Source organism: Triplophysa dalaica, chromosome 21 (genome assembly GCF_015846415.1).
Source record: "Triplophysa dalaica isolate WHDGS20190420 chromosome 21, ASM1584641v1, whole genome shotgun sequence".
NCBI classification, from domain to species: Eukaryota; Metazoa; Chordata; class Actinopteri; order Cypriniformes; family Nemacheilidae; genus Triplophysa; species Triplophysa dalaica.
This window is the reverse complement of record NC_079562.1, coordinates 14,307,577-14,323,095: the sequence shown is the minus strand read 5'-3', so window position 1 is coordinate 14,323,095 and position 15,519 is coordinate 14,307,577. Positions and strand designations below refer to the sequence as shown.

Sequence of the window (15,519 nt, the reverse complement as noted above, 5' to 3'; positions counted from 1 at the left end):
AATAGTAATCTCATTTTTAGAGCTCACATCAATTTATTATTGTTAAATTTACAATTACCTCAGATCACATCCTCTAAATGCTCTAATTCTCAGAGAATAATTTGCAGAATGAGATTTACAGTAGGTGAACTGTGATGCATTATACATTATACCTCATGTTTTTATGCTCACAGACAATAAATCATTGGCTTTAAATTTCTAGTCTCATTTGTTTTGTTTGCAGATAACATTTTAAATGTATTTATTCAATCACAAGAACTATAGGTGACATTTGATAAAATAATTACTATAAAACATTTATACTTTCCAGGCAACCTGATTGAAAAAACTTGTTTGTCTGAATTGGTTTGGATTTGATGAGCAGCTACAGAATGCCCGGTCAGAAAAGGGTTTATTTGTAAAGTTGGTCTTGACTGTAAGATGTGTGTGTGTGTATGTGTGTGGTTAATTAGTTGCACGCACACACAATAAACAATCTCTGAATACTGGCACTCTTTACTTATTAACTATTAAAACTTTACAAACTATAGACAAACACTGAATGTCTTCAAACAATCTTTCCGAGCGCCACTAGTCAAAATGACAGAAGGAGGCGGGGTGTTTGGGAGAGTCCACTTCCCAGGGGTAGCATTTTTAAAACTGATCTTAGGAATTCATAACTATTTTATGAGGCTTATTCATATGAATTTGTACAATGTGAATCAAAAGTATTAGAACACGCAGTGACACCCCTAAATGTAACTGGATGAAAGCAAATCATATGTAAGATGTACAAATAAGATTGTAGGAAATTTATATATATATTTTTTTAATTATTAGAATTTCTAAGTTTATATTGGTCCAGGACATATTTTAGTGTGACACTATTTCTATTTTTCCACGTGTCCCTCTTAATTTCCATAATCACAATGTTAAAAATGTATATAGCCTAGTTTTAAATTGTTTATTTATATTATATGGTATCTGAATTTTACTTTTGATATTGTTGATATTATTATAATATTACAATGATATTTTATGTTATTTATACATATACATTTTATATGAATTTCATTAAACATTAAGGATTTTAGAACTGCATTAATTCTTGAATATACAACACCGTAAAACCTACTGTTTTGCATTAATGCACTACTGAATCTGGAATTCTATAAAATGTTTATTTTTGCTTAATGTTATTTCATGTTTTTTTGTGGGGGGAAATATCACCTGAACATAATTCTCAGCAATTCTAGATTTTTTTTAATATCTAGCCAAAACATTCAATGTATTTAAAGTAATCACATGTTTTTAAAGTGTTTTCCACTGATCAACCAGTATATCAAGAAATCTATTCTTTTGTTATGTATTTCAACACATCTGCTTGTTCTATAAAAACATCATGGATGTGATCAGGTGGTCTTATAATTAAATGAACACAAAACGTGTTTACATTTACATTTCACAAAAGTTTTACTCAAATCATCTTACAGAAAAATAAAGCTACACTGGGGAAAAAAACGTATTTTGAAGAATTTTTCTGTTATTATTTTTCACATATAATGTAAAAAAACTATAATTTTACCAAAAATACGAAAAAAAATGTAAATGACAGAAAATACCTTTTACATTGGAAAAACAGTTTTTTATGGTTCATTTTGTTAAAGCTATAGGTATGCAGCTATCAAAATGATCAGTTTACTAAATGGAGCCAAGGAATTCATTATTCTAATTAAATTTGAACAAGAAATCCAACACAAACAAACAAGAGCGTGGGGCCAGATGAATAGCTTTTTCGGCCAAGCAATACATTGACATAATCACTTGAGGAATTCTATACAATCTTTTTTCTTTTTTTTGATCTTTTCCAGTATTGACAAGCATATGAGATAAGTTCTCTCAAATATAAACATCTCTCACAAGTGTTCTTGGGAACAGAACTCTTGAGTAAACAGTCTTTCAGATCCTTCTTAGATGTGCAAAGCGTGGCAGAGCTTTAGTGTCCTCAGAACACATTGTATCTTTCTTCTTTCATGAGCGCCCGTTTCACCACAATTTCAGAACACTTGTGTTCTTCCTGTAAACTCCTAGTTTGTGCTTGCAGCGTTTATGGTTTTCGTCTGTGATTGGAAGTTTGTCAGAGGTAGGCTATAGATTTTGCAATACTTTACTCGACCCCCCCCCACACACCCACCTTGCAAACTTGTTCACACATGCTACAGAACAAAATAGCACATCTAATGACTAGTGAAAGATCACACAGAATCACTGATCTGATACAGAATAAAGATAATGCTACCTTCTTATAACACACAATTGTTTGTTGTCTCCCATTGACGTAAATCATAGTAACTTATGTTTTTTCAAAGCTGCTTTTGGGGGATTGTTATGTTTCACAGCTTTGTTCTCACAAATATTCTGTAAAAATTTCAAGTTACCAATTGTATAAATATTTTATGTATAAATATTTTATATTTCAGAATTTTTGAGGTTACTGTCCCTTAAATATTGTTATTAAGAAATATTTTATAGAAAAAATAACCTCTGAAGGTTGTCATGTGACTTTGAATAAGTGAACAAGTCACAAAACCACTGTAATCCTATTAGTTTCCTGTGTTTGTGTTCACATTGTAAGAAGCATTCTACTTTACCGCTTTGCAATTTGCAGAATGTAATATGCACAGTTTCTGTTTGCTTACCCTTTCTAAAATTTAAAATCCAGGACTGATTTTGTGCCATGAAAAATAAATTAATCATGGAGCATATCTTACTTAATTCAATGCCATGTTCGGATTCAATACAATCTGTTGATGTTGAGCTTAAAAAGCTGAAGATCATGTTTCAGCTCATGACTAAGGGACTTTTTATTCTAAGAATAGGGAGTCACGTGAATGGCCTAATGCAAAAAATGTGAGGAAACGTGCCTATCATCTTCCTTTCAATGTGATCCCAAAGCAAAAGAAACGATGTGATTTATTGGAAATGTTTTTTTTATGTTTTTCTCTGAATGCAAAGAATCCGTGAGAAAACTGTCCGAGGTTGCTGTCTTGATGAAACACAGAACTGAAAGTTATAAAAGATTTAGCCTGTTTGAGATCCATGCAGACAAGCCAACACCTTGTGAAATTGTCCATGTAACAAGCAGACACTTTTAAAAATCCATTTGAGAGCACTTGTGTTTCTCATGGCTACTGGCCAACATAACCATCTTTATTGTCATAATCATCCAAATGAAGGAAATAACAAGTCTGGAGCTGTTGGTGGAGATGACAGTGACATATTGTGTGTCAGAACGGTTACTACCGAACTCTGAATTGTGGTAGTTTAGTGTTAACTCATTCGCCGCCAGCCTATGCCAGCGTTTTTTAACATTTTCACCCAACTTTGATGGCTCACAGTAAATTTTCTGTAAAGAATATATGGACAAACAAAATGTCAAATGAAAGAACAGAGTCTCATCTTTTAAACAAAAGAAACCGTATTCTTCTATATTCATTTGTTCGTTTTTTTATCACTCCGTAGATATGGGTAGGTTTCTTCAAAAATGCATCACTTTGATTAAACAGCTGAGATAATTATTTTTTGTCAAAGATTCCGCCCAGATTCCACTCAGAACAATCATTAAAAATCGCTAGAACATACGTTCTAGGTTCTGGGATTCTGCACTTTTACCCAGTGGTGTGTAATAGCGCCACCTGCTGTACAACAGTTCAAACACTGATTGCCGTAATAACTCGTCTTTGGCGGGGAAGTGTTTTTTTTTAAATGAGGAGATAACTCGTCAATGGCGGTGAAAGAGTTAAATACTACTTAGTCTCAGGATCACTTAACAGTACTATCATTTAAAACCATTTCAGGGCCTACATTGCCATTTGCCATAATGAATGTCAAACCATTCTTTCTAAATGCTATAATTTTACTTACCTTAGTAAAAGTAGTTAGTTACATACACATTTATTTAAAGTGGACTTTTGAAATAAAGTAAATCTTTTGGGGCTGTAATGGTGTTGATAATCATTTCAAAAGCTTAAGAGCAGTGATCAGCATTTTTTTTCTCTATGGGTAAAAATTCACTCATTCAAAACATTGTGTCCCAGCTCCCGGGGTGTATTTCTATGGTGTTGTGGGTTTCAGTATTTCAATGGTTCAGATTCTCCCACACAGACATGCTGGTTTGGCGAGTCAGAGACTTTAAAATCGCCTTTGGGTGTTTTCATGTCTTGAGCTTTATAATGATTGTAGAGTATTTGTAATTTTCCTGAATACACACGAATATAGTCAGATGTGCATTCAATCTACCATTGAAGGAGACACAAGTTATTTTTCCCTCACAGCATGATAAAACAGATGCAGTGACAAGACTGCATACAAAACGCTTGAACTGCAGCTATTTGGCATAGAATGGATAGAAATATGACGCTGTAATTTTTCTTTCCCCCAGCAAGTTTAGACATTACCTGTCACACCTCACAATGAGATCTGGCACCAGAAAGATGCAAAGATAAGGCACCACTGAAACAATTTGAAGCAAAAATCTCTCTCGAGAACAAACATGCTCAAAATAAGACGGGCTATTTGGGGGGCGCAGCTCGGTTTAAACAGCAGATTTTTTTTATTATAATGCTTTAAGACAGTTAATACTTTAGTTTTAAGGCATTTTTTACAATCATGTAAATATGTCATTTTTTGTGTAGACCATTTGCCCTGATATTAGTTTTAAAATCAAGCTGAGAAAGTACAAATAAAAAAAATCTGTGTTGTTTAAAATCTAATACTTGACAATGTAGTTGAAAATACAACAAGTTTAAATGTAAAATTGTAAATCTTTATTACAAGTAAAAAAGGTGCATGAAATATAAATGTACTGAACTCTCAGCCACTCTCTCTCTCAAACACCACACACACACACACACACACGCGCACTTACATGTAGGCTACACAGTTTACAGATTATAATCAACGTAATGTTTATAAAAATATATATTTACAGATTTAAAGAGATCTTGTTGGGGTGGAACAGAGAAAACAAACATTCACAGTTCATACATTCGCATTGTGCTTATTGAACAGAAGACTATACAATACAGTTCATTATGAACCTCTGCATTATGATAATTCATAGTCTGGAGAAGTAAGGAATCAGAATGAAAGTGAAATAAAAAGATATACGGTGGTTACATGGCTGTATTGCTGTTATAAAACCAACATATTGGTTACATTAATTCATGGAGGGATTACTTTGCACCAGCTTTCTTTGAACCATTTTTCCTTGAATCAACTTGCTTCATCAGATTTTTCACCCAGCTTTGTCTTGGATCAGCACACATGGTCTTTGATTTTTTCATCTGGAACCTTCATAAAGACAAGAAAGGAAATCATAAAAACATTGCAGAGAATTCAAAGAAGGCAGTTTAGTTGTAGTTTATTGGAAGTGTTATTCCAGTGGTCCAAGCGATTGTGTTGAAGTGTTTTGATGAAGTCTGTGATGTTTTTGTGTCAATACTCACACAATAGCCGGAATGTTACATCCTCCATCTGCTTTTTGCTCTTTGTAATCAGAAATATTTTTTCTGAGGGCCTTTCTTATGCCAACAACATACTTTAAACAGCAGTTTTCGTAGGATCCTAGAAATAAAGAAAAAGGACAGTTGGTAAAATGACCTAATTGGTATTATAAGATCATCAAACGGCAAATCTGGGTAACGTTGCACCTTGCAATTTACATTTATTTATTTAGCAGATGCTTTTATCTAAAGAAAAATATTAATTGAATTCTAACATTTTGTTGTCTATTATCGTGGTTTTCGTATTGTTTATAGAAGGCATTTAGACATAAATATTTTTGGACAACTGTATAGCAGTTTAAAGTTGCTATAGTGTTTGCAACTATGCTTTTTTATTATTATTATGAACCTGTTAATAACACATCTGCACATTCATTTAAACATGAATGTGTTGCCAATATTTTTTCACTTTTTGTATATAGTGCATTATTGTTATTATCTGATTCTCCTTTTTTTCTATCTAAATGTATATTATATCTTTTTCACATTGTTTGCACCATGTGTACACTTTCTTCTGCACTAAGCTAATGTCGCCAATTTAAAATCCTTGTGTTTGTAAACATAATTGTTAGTAAAGCTCCTTCTGATACGAATTCTTGTTCTAAAACAACAAAATAATATAACTGGATGCATTATTAAAGTTCACTCAGTTAGGAAAACATATTCTTACCTTGAGCCAAACTGGGATACATGCAAGTCAACAGCAGAAGAAAAAGCACAATTTGAAACTTCATGGTTGATTGTTTCGTCTCCATTAAACCTTCAAAGATCAGATTGAAATGTTAAGCAATTCTTATTTTATCATGCATCTATTTTCTCCTATATCTTAAAAAGCATGTGACTGCTGGATAATAAACTCTGTGATCTTTACCTCAGACAACGTTCTCAGAAGAATAATGGTCTTCTTCACAGTTAAAGCTGCTCTTCTCTACTCCTCCGTTTGGTTAACACTTTTATAGGAACTCAACCTACACCACGCCCCCTCAAATTTCGCCCACATTTTACACTCTGCATTGCTAGACAATCTGCAGAGGACAGTCGGTGGGTTTTAAGTATTTGGACGAATTGAAAAATTAACCTCCCTTACTACAAACATAAACAGGAAGCCACAATCTCAAACTATTTATTACTACTTTATAACTGTTTATATCTCTCTTTAAATCTCAAACCACTATATTTGGTCAGTTGAGAGAAATGGAGGATGGAATAAGTGGGAGTCGGGAGTTTTTTTACAGCCCCTGTTGCATGCCCCGCTTGACTTGCATTATTGCACAATAACAAATCTTTGCCAAATCCCTTTTCCCTCTTAACATCTGCTGTTGTACTTTTTTGGATCTGTGTGCCAATACAAATAAAGGAAAAAATCTAATGTTGTGCAATGGGATTCACAAGCATACTGATAACACTTCTGAAAATGTCCAATGGGGCATGTTAAGTATTCATGTAATAGAATCACTGGCTCCCCGGACGCCTCATTAAATATGACCCATCACTTTAGAAAACCAAATCTATACATCACACCCCTCTTCCCCATTTGTACGTAAGACATACTGCTATATAACTGTCTAGCTTTGACAACTTAGTCTTGTTATATATACCAGTGATTAAAATTCCAAGAAATTATTCAATGTACACCGTATATGAAGTTGTTAGTTCATTGCTGACCAAAATCTGAACTAAGCTCGAACTTTGGCATTGTGTCAATAGGCAGATGCCTTTGCCTGTATCTTGTCATAGGTTACAGGCAGATAACAGCCAGAAATGTCTATCATTATGTGCCATGCCTGGCATGAGTTGGTCTTTGCCAGTTGCCAACAGCTCAGTTCCGCTGCATGTAGCGACTCAACACATTTTTTCTTGCAGCGCATACATGACCAGGCCGTGATCTAATCTTGGATTACTGGAGCTCACTCCTGGGTCCTCACAGACATTCCCATAATTCTGCATGACCTTTGAAGCTGGACTTTTTCAATAAGAACATTGCTTTGCCATGTCAGTCCAGCGCTTCCCCAGGGACACTTTCAATTGCTACTTTGCTGCACTTCATGTTTCCCAGAAACACTGATCTTTGTAATGGATAGCCTAATAGTTTTATTTGGAGAATCTATCAATCTATCTGTCTGCCTGTATGTCCTAATAATTTTACAGATGTTACAAACACATTATTAAAGGGGAGGTGCGGCAGTGTTTCATGCATTCTGACTTCTTTGCACTGTTAAACGTGCTGGTTTCTCATGCTTGACAAGGTCAACTTGTCAAAAAACGAGTTGGACTTATGACGTAGTATTCTGTGGTCGATACATGCCCCCAGCCAAAGTTTTTTTCTGAATTTTTTTTTTAATCCGCTCCGTAATAACTTTAAGTCCCTTATTGGACAATTCTCTTGTCAAAGCACGGCCACGCGTCAACCAGGGAGAGCGGGAGAAGGAGCATCCACACACGTCAACCAGCTGGAACAAGAGCGAGAGAGAGCACTTTTCGGAGATAATCGCACAGCTGTACATAAACGTGATCAAACTCTGTGAGTTATGTCCAATTTCGAATTCTGCAGAAGAATTTCAAGAATGTCAAGAACATCTGTTTCTATTTTGTTAGTCGCTTTTGTTACTATCCCTTAAACATTTGCAAACCAGCGCTTTTCTTCAAACGAGCACCACACCATGGACATGACTTGCTTAAAATTCTTAGTTCATCTGGCAATAATAAATATTTATATAAATGACCTGTCAGTGCCATAATACAAGTCCATATGTCAACATAATAGTTTAATTATATTGCCTGACATGGCTATAGTTTTGACAACAATGATTGAAAATGCACCAGGCTGCACTTTTTTTGTACGGTACATAATGTACTGTGAGATATTGATTTCAAGAGACCGATGATCTGTAAATTAACTACAGAACTATATCAGAATCAGAAAAAGCTTTATTTCCAGAAAGAGCTTTATTACCAAGTATGTTTACAGACACAAGGAATTTGACTTGGCCACAGGAGCTTAGTGCAGAAGAAAGTTAACACATGGTGCAAACATACAGTAGTACGACGGCGTTTTTAGTGCAATGTTAAAAATAAAAATAAAACAAGATTTCGACTATAATCTCGTAACATTTAGACTTTATTCTCGTAACATTTTGACTTTAATCCATTAACATTTCGACTTTAATCTCATAACATTTCGACTTTAATCTCGTAACATTTCGACTTTAATCTCATAACATTTCGACTTTAATCTCATAACATTTTGACTTTAATCCAATAACATTTCGATTTTAATCTCGTAACATTTCGATTTTAATCTCTTAACATTTCGACTTTAATCTCATAACATTTCAACTTTATTCTCGTAACATTTCGAATTTAATCTCATAACATTTCCACTTTAATCTCATAACATTTCGACTTTATTATCGTAACATTTCGACTTTAATCTCATAACATTTCGATTTTAATCTCGTAACATTTCGACTTTAATGTCGTAACATTTCGACTTTAATCTCATAACATTTCGACTTTAATCTCGTAACATTTCGACTTTAATCTCGTAACATTTCGACTTTAATCTCATAACATTTCGATTTTAATCTCGTACACTTCGACTTTAATCTCATAACATTTCGACTTTATTCTCATAACATTTCGATTTTAATCTCGTAACATTTCGACTTTAATCTCATAACATTTCGATTTTAATCTCGTAACATTTCGACTTTAATCTCATAACATTTCGATTTTAATCTCGTAACATTTCGACTTTAATCTCATAACATTTCGATTTTAATCTCGTAACATTTCGACTTTATTCTCATAACATTTCGACTTTAATCTCATAACATTTCGACTTTAATCTCAAAACATTTCGATTTTAATCTCGTTACACTTCGACTTTAATCTCAAAAACAATAACAATAAAAATAAAAACAATAATGCACTATATACAAATTGTCAAAAAATATAGACAAAAACACTAAATATCATTTTTAAAAGTGTGTTAAATGTGTTTACAGGTTAAACCTATTGTTTCTTACAATGTACATGCAGTTTCCAGAAGCATATATTGCGATGTGCAAGGGTGAAATGTGATGGACAGTGTGAAGAAAAAGCTTTTAATTGTTCAGGAGTATAGCCTGCGGGAAAAATATTTGTGTGTTCTGGTGGTCAGTGCAGTGCGTAATGGGGAAAAATACAAAGGTAAACAGTCCTCCTTCATTTTTGAAATACTGCTTAGCAATCGCTCTCGCGGTATTTTGACGTCATAAGCCGATCAAACTGCGCAGAGATGCAGTCCAAACAGTTAGTTGTCAGCTGACGTATATCACGTGATCTTGTATGCGGAAGAAGAGGGTAAAGATTTTCCTCATTTAGTTCCTCTTTTAATCGACTGAATGCTCATTGTTTTATATCCATAAATACCGTTTAGGTTGACAGTTGCAGATCTGTACTTTATCTACGCTAACTTTCAGCAGTCGCCGAGTGTTTTCACTTTCTTCATCACACCTCTGTTGACTTATGCCTGTAAACATGAACAGTCATGCATATGTAAGTTAAAACATATGAAATCAAGATGAAGAAGGTACTGTTTCTTTTGACGCTATCTATTTCTCTGGCCTCGACGTTTTGTGGTGAGTACAATGTTATTAATATAAATAAACATTCGATGGCACAAAGATAAACAGTGAAAGTGAGTATTTTATTAATATGAATAAATAACTTTACAATCGTTGCAGAAGTGACAATTAAAGCGCCAGCAACGGTCGATCTACAGGAAAAGTCCTCACAAAACATCACTATAACGTTAAGGTATGATAATCTAGATGTATGGCTTCAACTAAGAGTCCAAAAACATTAAATCCGGCTGATGTGCTCATCATGAATCATTTTTATATCATCCCTTTGTTTTCTCCGACAGTTCGCAGCTGAACACATCTGTAACTGTTTATTTTAACATCACATATAAATCCAGAAATGTCTCCTCACTAATTCAACTACCAGATGAGGTACTGTATGTGCACTTATAACAGGACGGATTTGAACACATTTGAAGAAAATCTGTTGGATTAACACAATTAATTTAAAAAAAAGTTAACTCATATGCAATTATTCAAATTGCCCCATTTATGTTTAAAGTTTCATATTTAAATTCTCATCAATTTGTTATCGTAACATTCAATGTTCATTTATCTTTTACAAGATTTTAAAGGGAAAGTCGTTCCACAACCGAACTTAAAACTAAAACACAAATTAAAAGATGAAGACTTAAAGTTTTCTGAACCCCCCATAAACAGCAATGCAACACTTTAAGCGCAGTCTTGTTAAAGTAGTCCATGCGCCTACAGTGCTTCAACCTACTTTTAGTGTGCAGTAAAACAAAAATACGACCTTATTCAACAATTTCCTCTCCTTTTCAGTCTTCAGTGAGATCAAATAAGAACACGCAACAGTTTAGGTCTAAGGGTGGCTTTTTAAAGATGCTAAAGATATAAAGTTTTAATTGATTTTCAATTATGTTTATTCTATATAGTCACAACATAAATAGCAAAGTGACATTTGTTTTATTCTCGAGTTTTGTGTGAGTGACCCTGAACTTAAGAAAGGCAGTGAATATATATATATATATATATATATATACAACATTTTAATGACCCCTCAGATTATTTTATTGTATGGTCCAAAATTGAGAAAATACAATTTGATATTGAAAAAAAAAATGTTTAAAGGCAAAATACTGAGCATCAGGGAATGTGGGTTTTTAATTAAATTTAAAAAAGCAAAAATAATACAAAAAGCTCAAAGGAGATCAAGCATACATTGAGAACACGACTAGAGTTATCAGAATATATATTTTGTTGATCTGATTCTCTTTTGTTTCCCACCACAGCAGTCGTTCTCCAGGGTTTTGACTCAGCTTTGCACATGTGTTGTGTATCGTATCTTGTGCCAAGCTTTCTTAACCTCAAAGCTGAGCTTCAGTTTACACTCCAAGCCCAACTTTGCAACACACATGCAACGTTTTGAATTCATCTTTCAAAATATATTTGAATTAACGACGATGTTGGGTTTCACTATAGCCTTTATCAGGAAGATCTTTTATTTTAACCTACAGGATTGATTCTTTTGACATTTTTGGTCTGTTTTAAGGATTGTTTACCACAAAGGGTTGTTTTACTGATTAATTGTTCAATTGAATGTGACAAATATTCCCCTTGTCTGTTTAAGCAAGGGTAAATGGCTACATTTGTCTCTGTGATCTTCGACAGGTTGTCGTGCCAAAAGGAAACACATCTGTATCTTTTGAAGTGGAAGCAAAAGGAGTCGGTCAGGTTACAGTTGAGCTTTACAGCAATGACTCGCGGGTTAAAAGGTATGTTGTTAATTCAATTCTGTTAATCTGTGTTTAGTTGATCACAATTCTATCAAATAAAAAAGTGATCTGTTGTGTCATTTCTTTTCAGCCGCATGTGGTTTTCAGGCATAAATGGACACATAAATGGTTAAAAGCATTACAGTTGAGCTTTTGCATCAACTTGTTGCAAAACAGGTTCTGTTGATGTTGTGTGCGTATGTTAACGGAAGAGATGTATTCAGTGTCCTTAAAATAACAGCTTGAGGGCCCGTCACTCTCACATCCTCACTGAAACACATTCTCTAGTCAACACCATCCTTTCACTTTTTGTCTTTCTTTTGACAGTAGATTAAGGATTTACTACCTTTATTGGTTTGTGGCCAAGTTTTATAGGCCAAAATTTATCAAACACCACCCAAGTAATATAACAAGCTTTAGGATATCGCAGTTGCATGGCTCAAGAAGAACAAGACATTTTACTGTTTAGTTACTTTCATTATTATTCGCTCTGTTACGCATCTGTTTTTATAGCATTTTTTAGCATTTGCATCATGAAACGCTGTGCCAGTTTAAAAGTAGTTCAGCTTTTAAGAGCTTGCGGGATACAATGAGATCGCCTTCATTTCTAGGTCACACTTTTGGTTGTTAAAAACGTTCTATATTCCAATCAGATACAGTTAATGAGAATATTCCTTAAGAACCTCTGCTGTGGATGTGTGAAATGTTCAAGCATTTAATACAATCTTTTATTTTCAGCTTTGAAACTCGAATTAGGTTTTTGATTGTCAGGAGCAACGTTCTCTTCATCATCAACCAGATTATTGGCTGGATTTACTTCCTGGCCTGGTCTGTGTCATTCTACCCACAGGCATATGAGAACTGGAAACGACGCAGGTAACGATCCTTTTTATTTGCGATTAAACTGATGAATGAATATACATTTGATAAATAACACTTTTTTTGGGTCACACAGTGTGGTGGGCCTCAGTTTTGATTTCATCAGTCTCAACCTGACTGGATTCATTGCTTACAGCGTTTTCAATGTTGGCCTGTTCTGGGTGCCATATATACAGGTGAGAGCACCTGACTGTAACACCTGTAATATAACATTTGCTTTAAAGGGGTCATATGACACGGCTAAAACAAACATTGTTTGTTTTAGATGTAATGCAATGTGTATACTGTACACGATTTAAGGTTAAAAAACACAGTATTTTCCACATACTGTGCATGTTTATATCTCCTCTTTGCCCCGCCTCTCTAAAACGCGCAGATTTTTTACAAAGCTTAAGGTGTGCTATGATTGGCCGGTTAACCGGTGCGTAATGATTGGTCGAAAACTGCAAGCGTGTGAAGGAAATGTAACGCCTCTTACCATATTTGGAACATCAGGTGTCAAAGAAATTGTGCTGACAGGTACACCCACCTTACTTGCGTAAACATTTGGGCGGTCTTAGTAAAATCATACCACGAACTGACGTAGATTTGTGGGGGTGTGGTTTTTCGAGGCGTTTCACGAAGGTCTGGGTGAGCATTCGATTTTACATAGAATGACTCTTTTGTTCCGACACTTTAATATTTACAATTGTACATGTCTAATACATGCATGGGCAACTTAAAACACACCAAAGACACAGAAAATCACGTATTCGCGTCATATGACCCCTTTAATTCTGTCGATTTGAGTCTTGTGGTGAGGTGGCGAATGGTCTAATTCGTAATTCTAACAGTAAGTATCCTACTAATATGAACATTTTAAGCATTTTATTTTGCTTATAAGTAACACAATTGAAAGGCTTTGAGAACCAAAAATTTTCATGATCCAAACTGAATAAATGCACCGTAAACACACTCTTCAGGAAGAATTCTTGAAGAAAGATCCCAATGGAGTCATTCCGGTCGACGCCAATGATGTGTTCTTCAGTCTTCATGCTGTAGTTCTCACTCTCGTCTATATCTGCCAATGTTTCATCTATGAGGTAAATTTTAACCATGTCAGGCTTTACTTTTGCATTGCTCTTTAAACCTTCCTAACCTTTCCCCTTTATATCTTTCAGAGAGGTGATCAAAAGGTGTCCAAAGTGGCCATTGGGTTGCTGGTGATTGGCTGGACCTTTGCGTTTGTCTCCCTCTTTGTTGCCGTGGCACAGAAGATCACCTGGCTGGATTATCTGTACTACTTCTCCTATATTAAACTGGGTGTCACTCTTGTAAAATACATTCCACAGGTAATGCAATGCACGAAAAAAGGTTCATGTGAAAGACAACATGAAATGGCATTTGCCACCAAAGATATGCACATTAGACCACTTTGTTAGTTATAATGTTTGGATCACATATGGTAACATTTAATACTTTTCATGCGTATTCTGTAAATACTGCTGAATGGACTGTGTACTTGCATAGTAAGATCAGGGACATTTAATTAGAATGATTAAAAAATGAATACACCAATATAAGAAACCGGAAGTAAAGATATATCATAAATATACTATCATATTTTTCAGGCTTATATGAACTACCGTAGACAGAGCACAAAGGGATGGAGCATCGGCAACGTTCTACTGGACTTCACCGGTGGCAGCTTTAGTTTGATTCAGATGTTCCTTCAGGCCTTTAACAATGGTGAGACAACACAAACTCTAGTAGTTTACCTATTCACATTCATTTACTAAATTAAACAAGAAGGTAGGATAACGCAACAACATTTTTGCCCCATTTGCAGTAACGTCAGTGCTAGTCTATGAACCTGTCTGCGGATTTAATCAAAGGATGTCAACATGTTTGTTATTTAAACCTGATTTAGAAGATATTTCATAGTGTAAGATGCTTCACAGCTCAAATCTGAATACTGACTTAAAACTTGGGTTACACGTGAATCCCAAAAAGGGGGATGCCCAGTTTTAGGAAGTCTTTCCTCTTTTAAATTGTTAATGTGTTTTCTTTACAGATAAATGGAAGTTTATATTTGGGGACCCTACAAAGTTTGGATTGGGCGTGTTCTCCATCTTTTTTGATATTGTGTTTATAATACAGCATTACTGTCTGTATGGGAACCGAGAGCCACCATATCAAGATTTAAATGATCAGAAATAGATTATCAGCACCTCACTTGCCTTAAACCATTTCTTTGTTTACAATGTTTTATATGGTTTGAATGATCTAAACAATTAAATCATCTATTAAAGGGAATTATGAACTTTCACTAAAAGCCTTCATCTTTTGAAAGTGAGAGATATTTGTCATAGTTTTTTTACATTTGTATGGTAGATTACCATATATGAAAACTGTATTTACTAAATAGTTGGAGCTGGTATTACAATGAAATGAATTGTATAAACACTATAATGTAAGCTGGTCCTTTTGACTTTTGTCACGTTTCAAATGAAAAATAAACTACAATGAGGAAAATCCTCTGACCTGTTGCTTTGGATTATTTTATGCTATTTCAATGTAATGTTAGACTTAACTTTTACCCAGAATGACTTTCAATTGCAAGCGTAAAATATGTATATAATTAATCACAATAAAATTAGTGAGGTCAGATTTAGGAAGTTAACTTGTGAGTACTACTGTAGTTTCTACTGTATTCACGCAAGATTATTCTGACTGATTTTTATTATAGAGTATTTA

At 34.4% G+C, this 15,519-nt stretch overlaps 2 protein-coding genes across 2 annotated transcripts; one reads left to right on the top strand and one right to left on the bottom strand.

Moving 5' to 3' along the window:
* Positions 1–4,790: 4,790 nt before the first annotated feature.
* ccl25b (chemokine (C-C motif) ligand 25b) lies at positions 4,791–6,539 on the bottom strand. Its single transcript, XM_056735006.1, has 4 exons — positions 6,415–6,539; positions 6,214–6,303; positions 5,487–5,604; positions 4,791–5,331 (listed from the first exon to the last, which is right to left on the bottom strand). Exons 2-4 carry the CDS (start codon positions 6,296–6,298, stop codon positions 5,214–5,216), a joined length of 321 nt encoding a protein of 106 aa, XP_056590984.1. The 5' UTR covers positions 6,299–6,303; positions 6,415–6,539; the 3' UTR covers positions 4,791–5,213.
* Positions 6,540–9,449: 2,910 nt separating this feature from the next.
* Positions 9,450–15,300, top strand: ctns (cystinosin, lysosomal cystine transporter). Its single transcript, XM_056734544.1, has 10 exons — positions 9,450–10,165; positions 10,271–10,343; positions 10,453–10,540; positions 11,801–11,904; positions 12,643–12,780; positions 12,860–12,959; positions 13,746–13,865; positions 13,944–14,114; positions 14,394–14,511; positions 14,837–15,300. The coding sequence occupies exons 1-10, from the start codon at positions 10,108–10,110 to the stop codon at positions 14,980–14,982; spliced, it is 1,116 nt and encodes a 371-aa protein (XP_056590522.1). The 5' UTR covers positions 9,450–10,107; the 3' UTR covers positions 14,983–15,300.
* Positions 15,301–15,519: the final 219 nt, after the last annotated feature.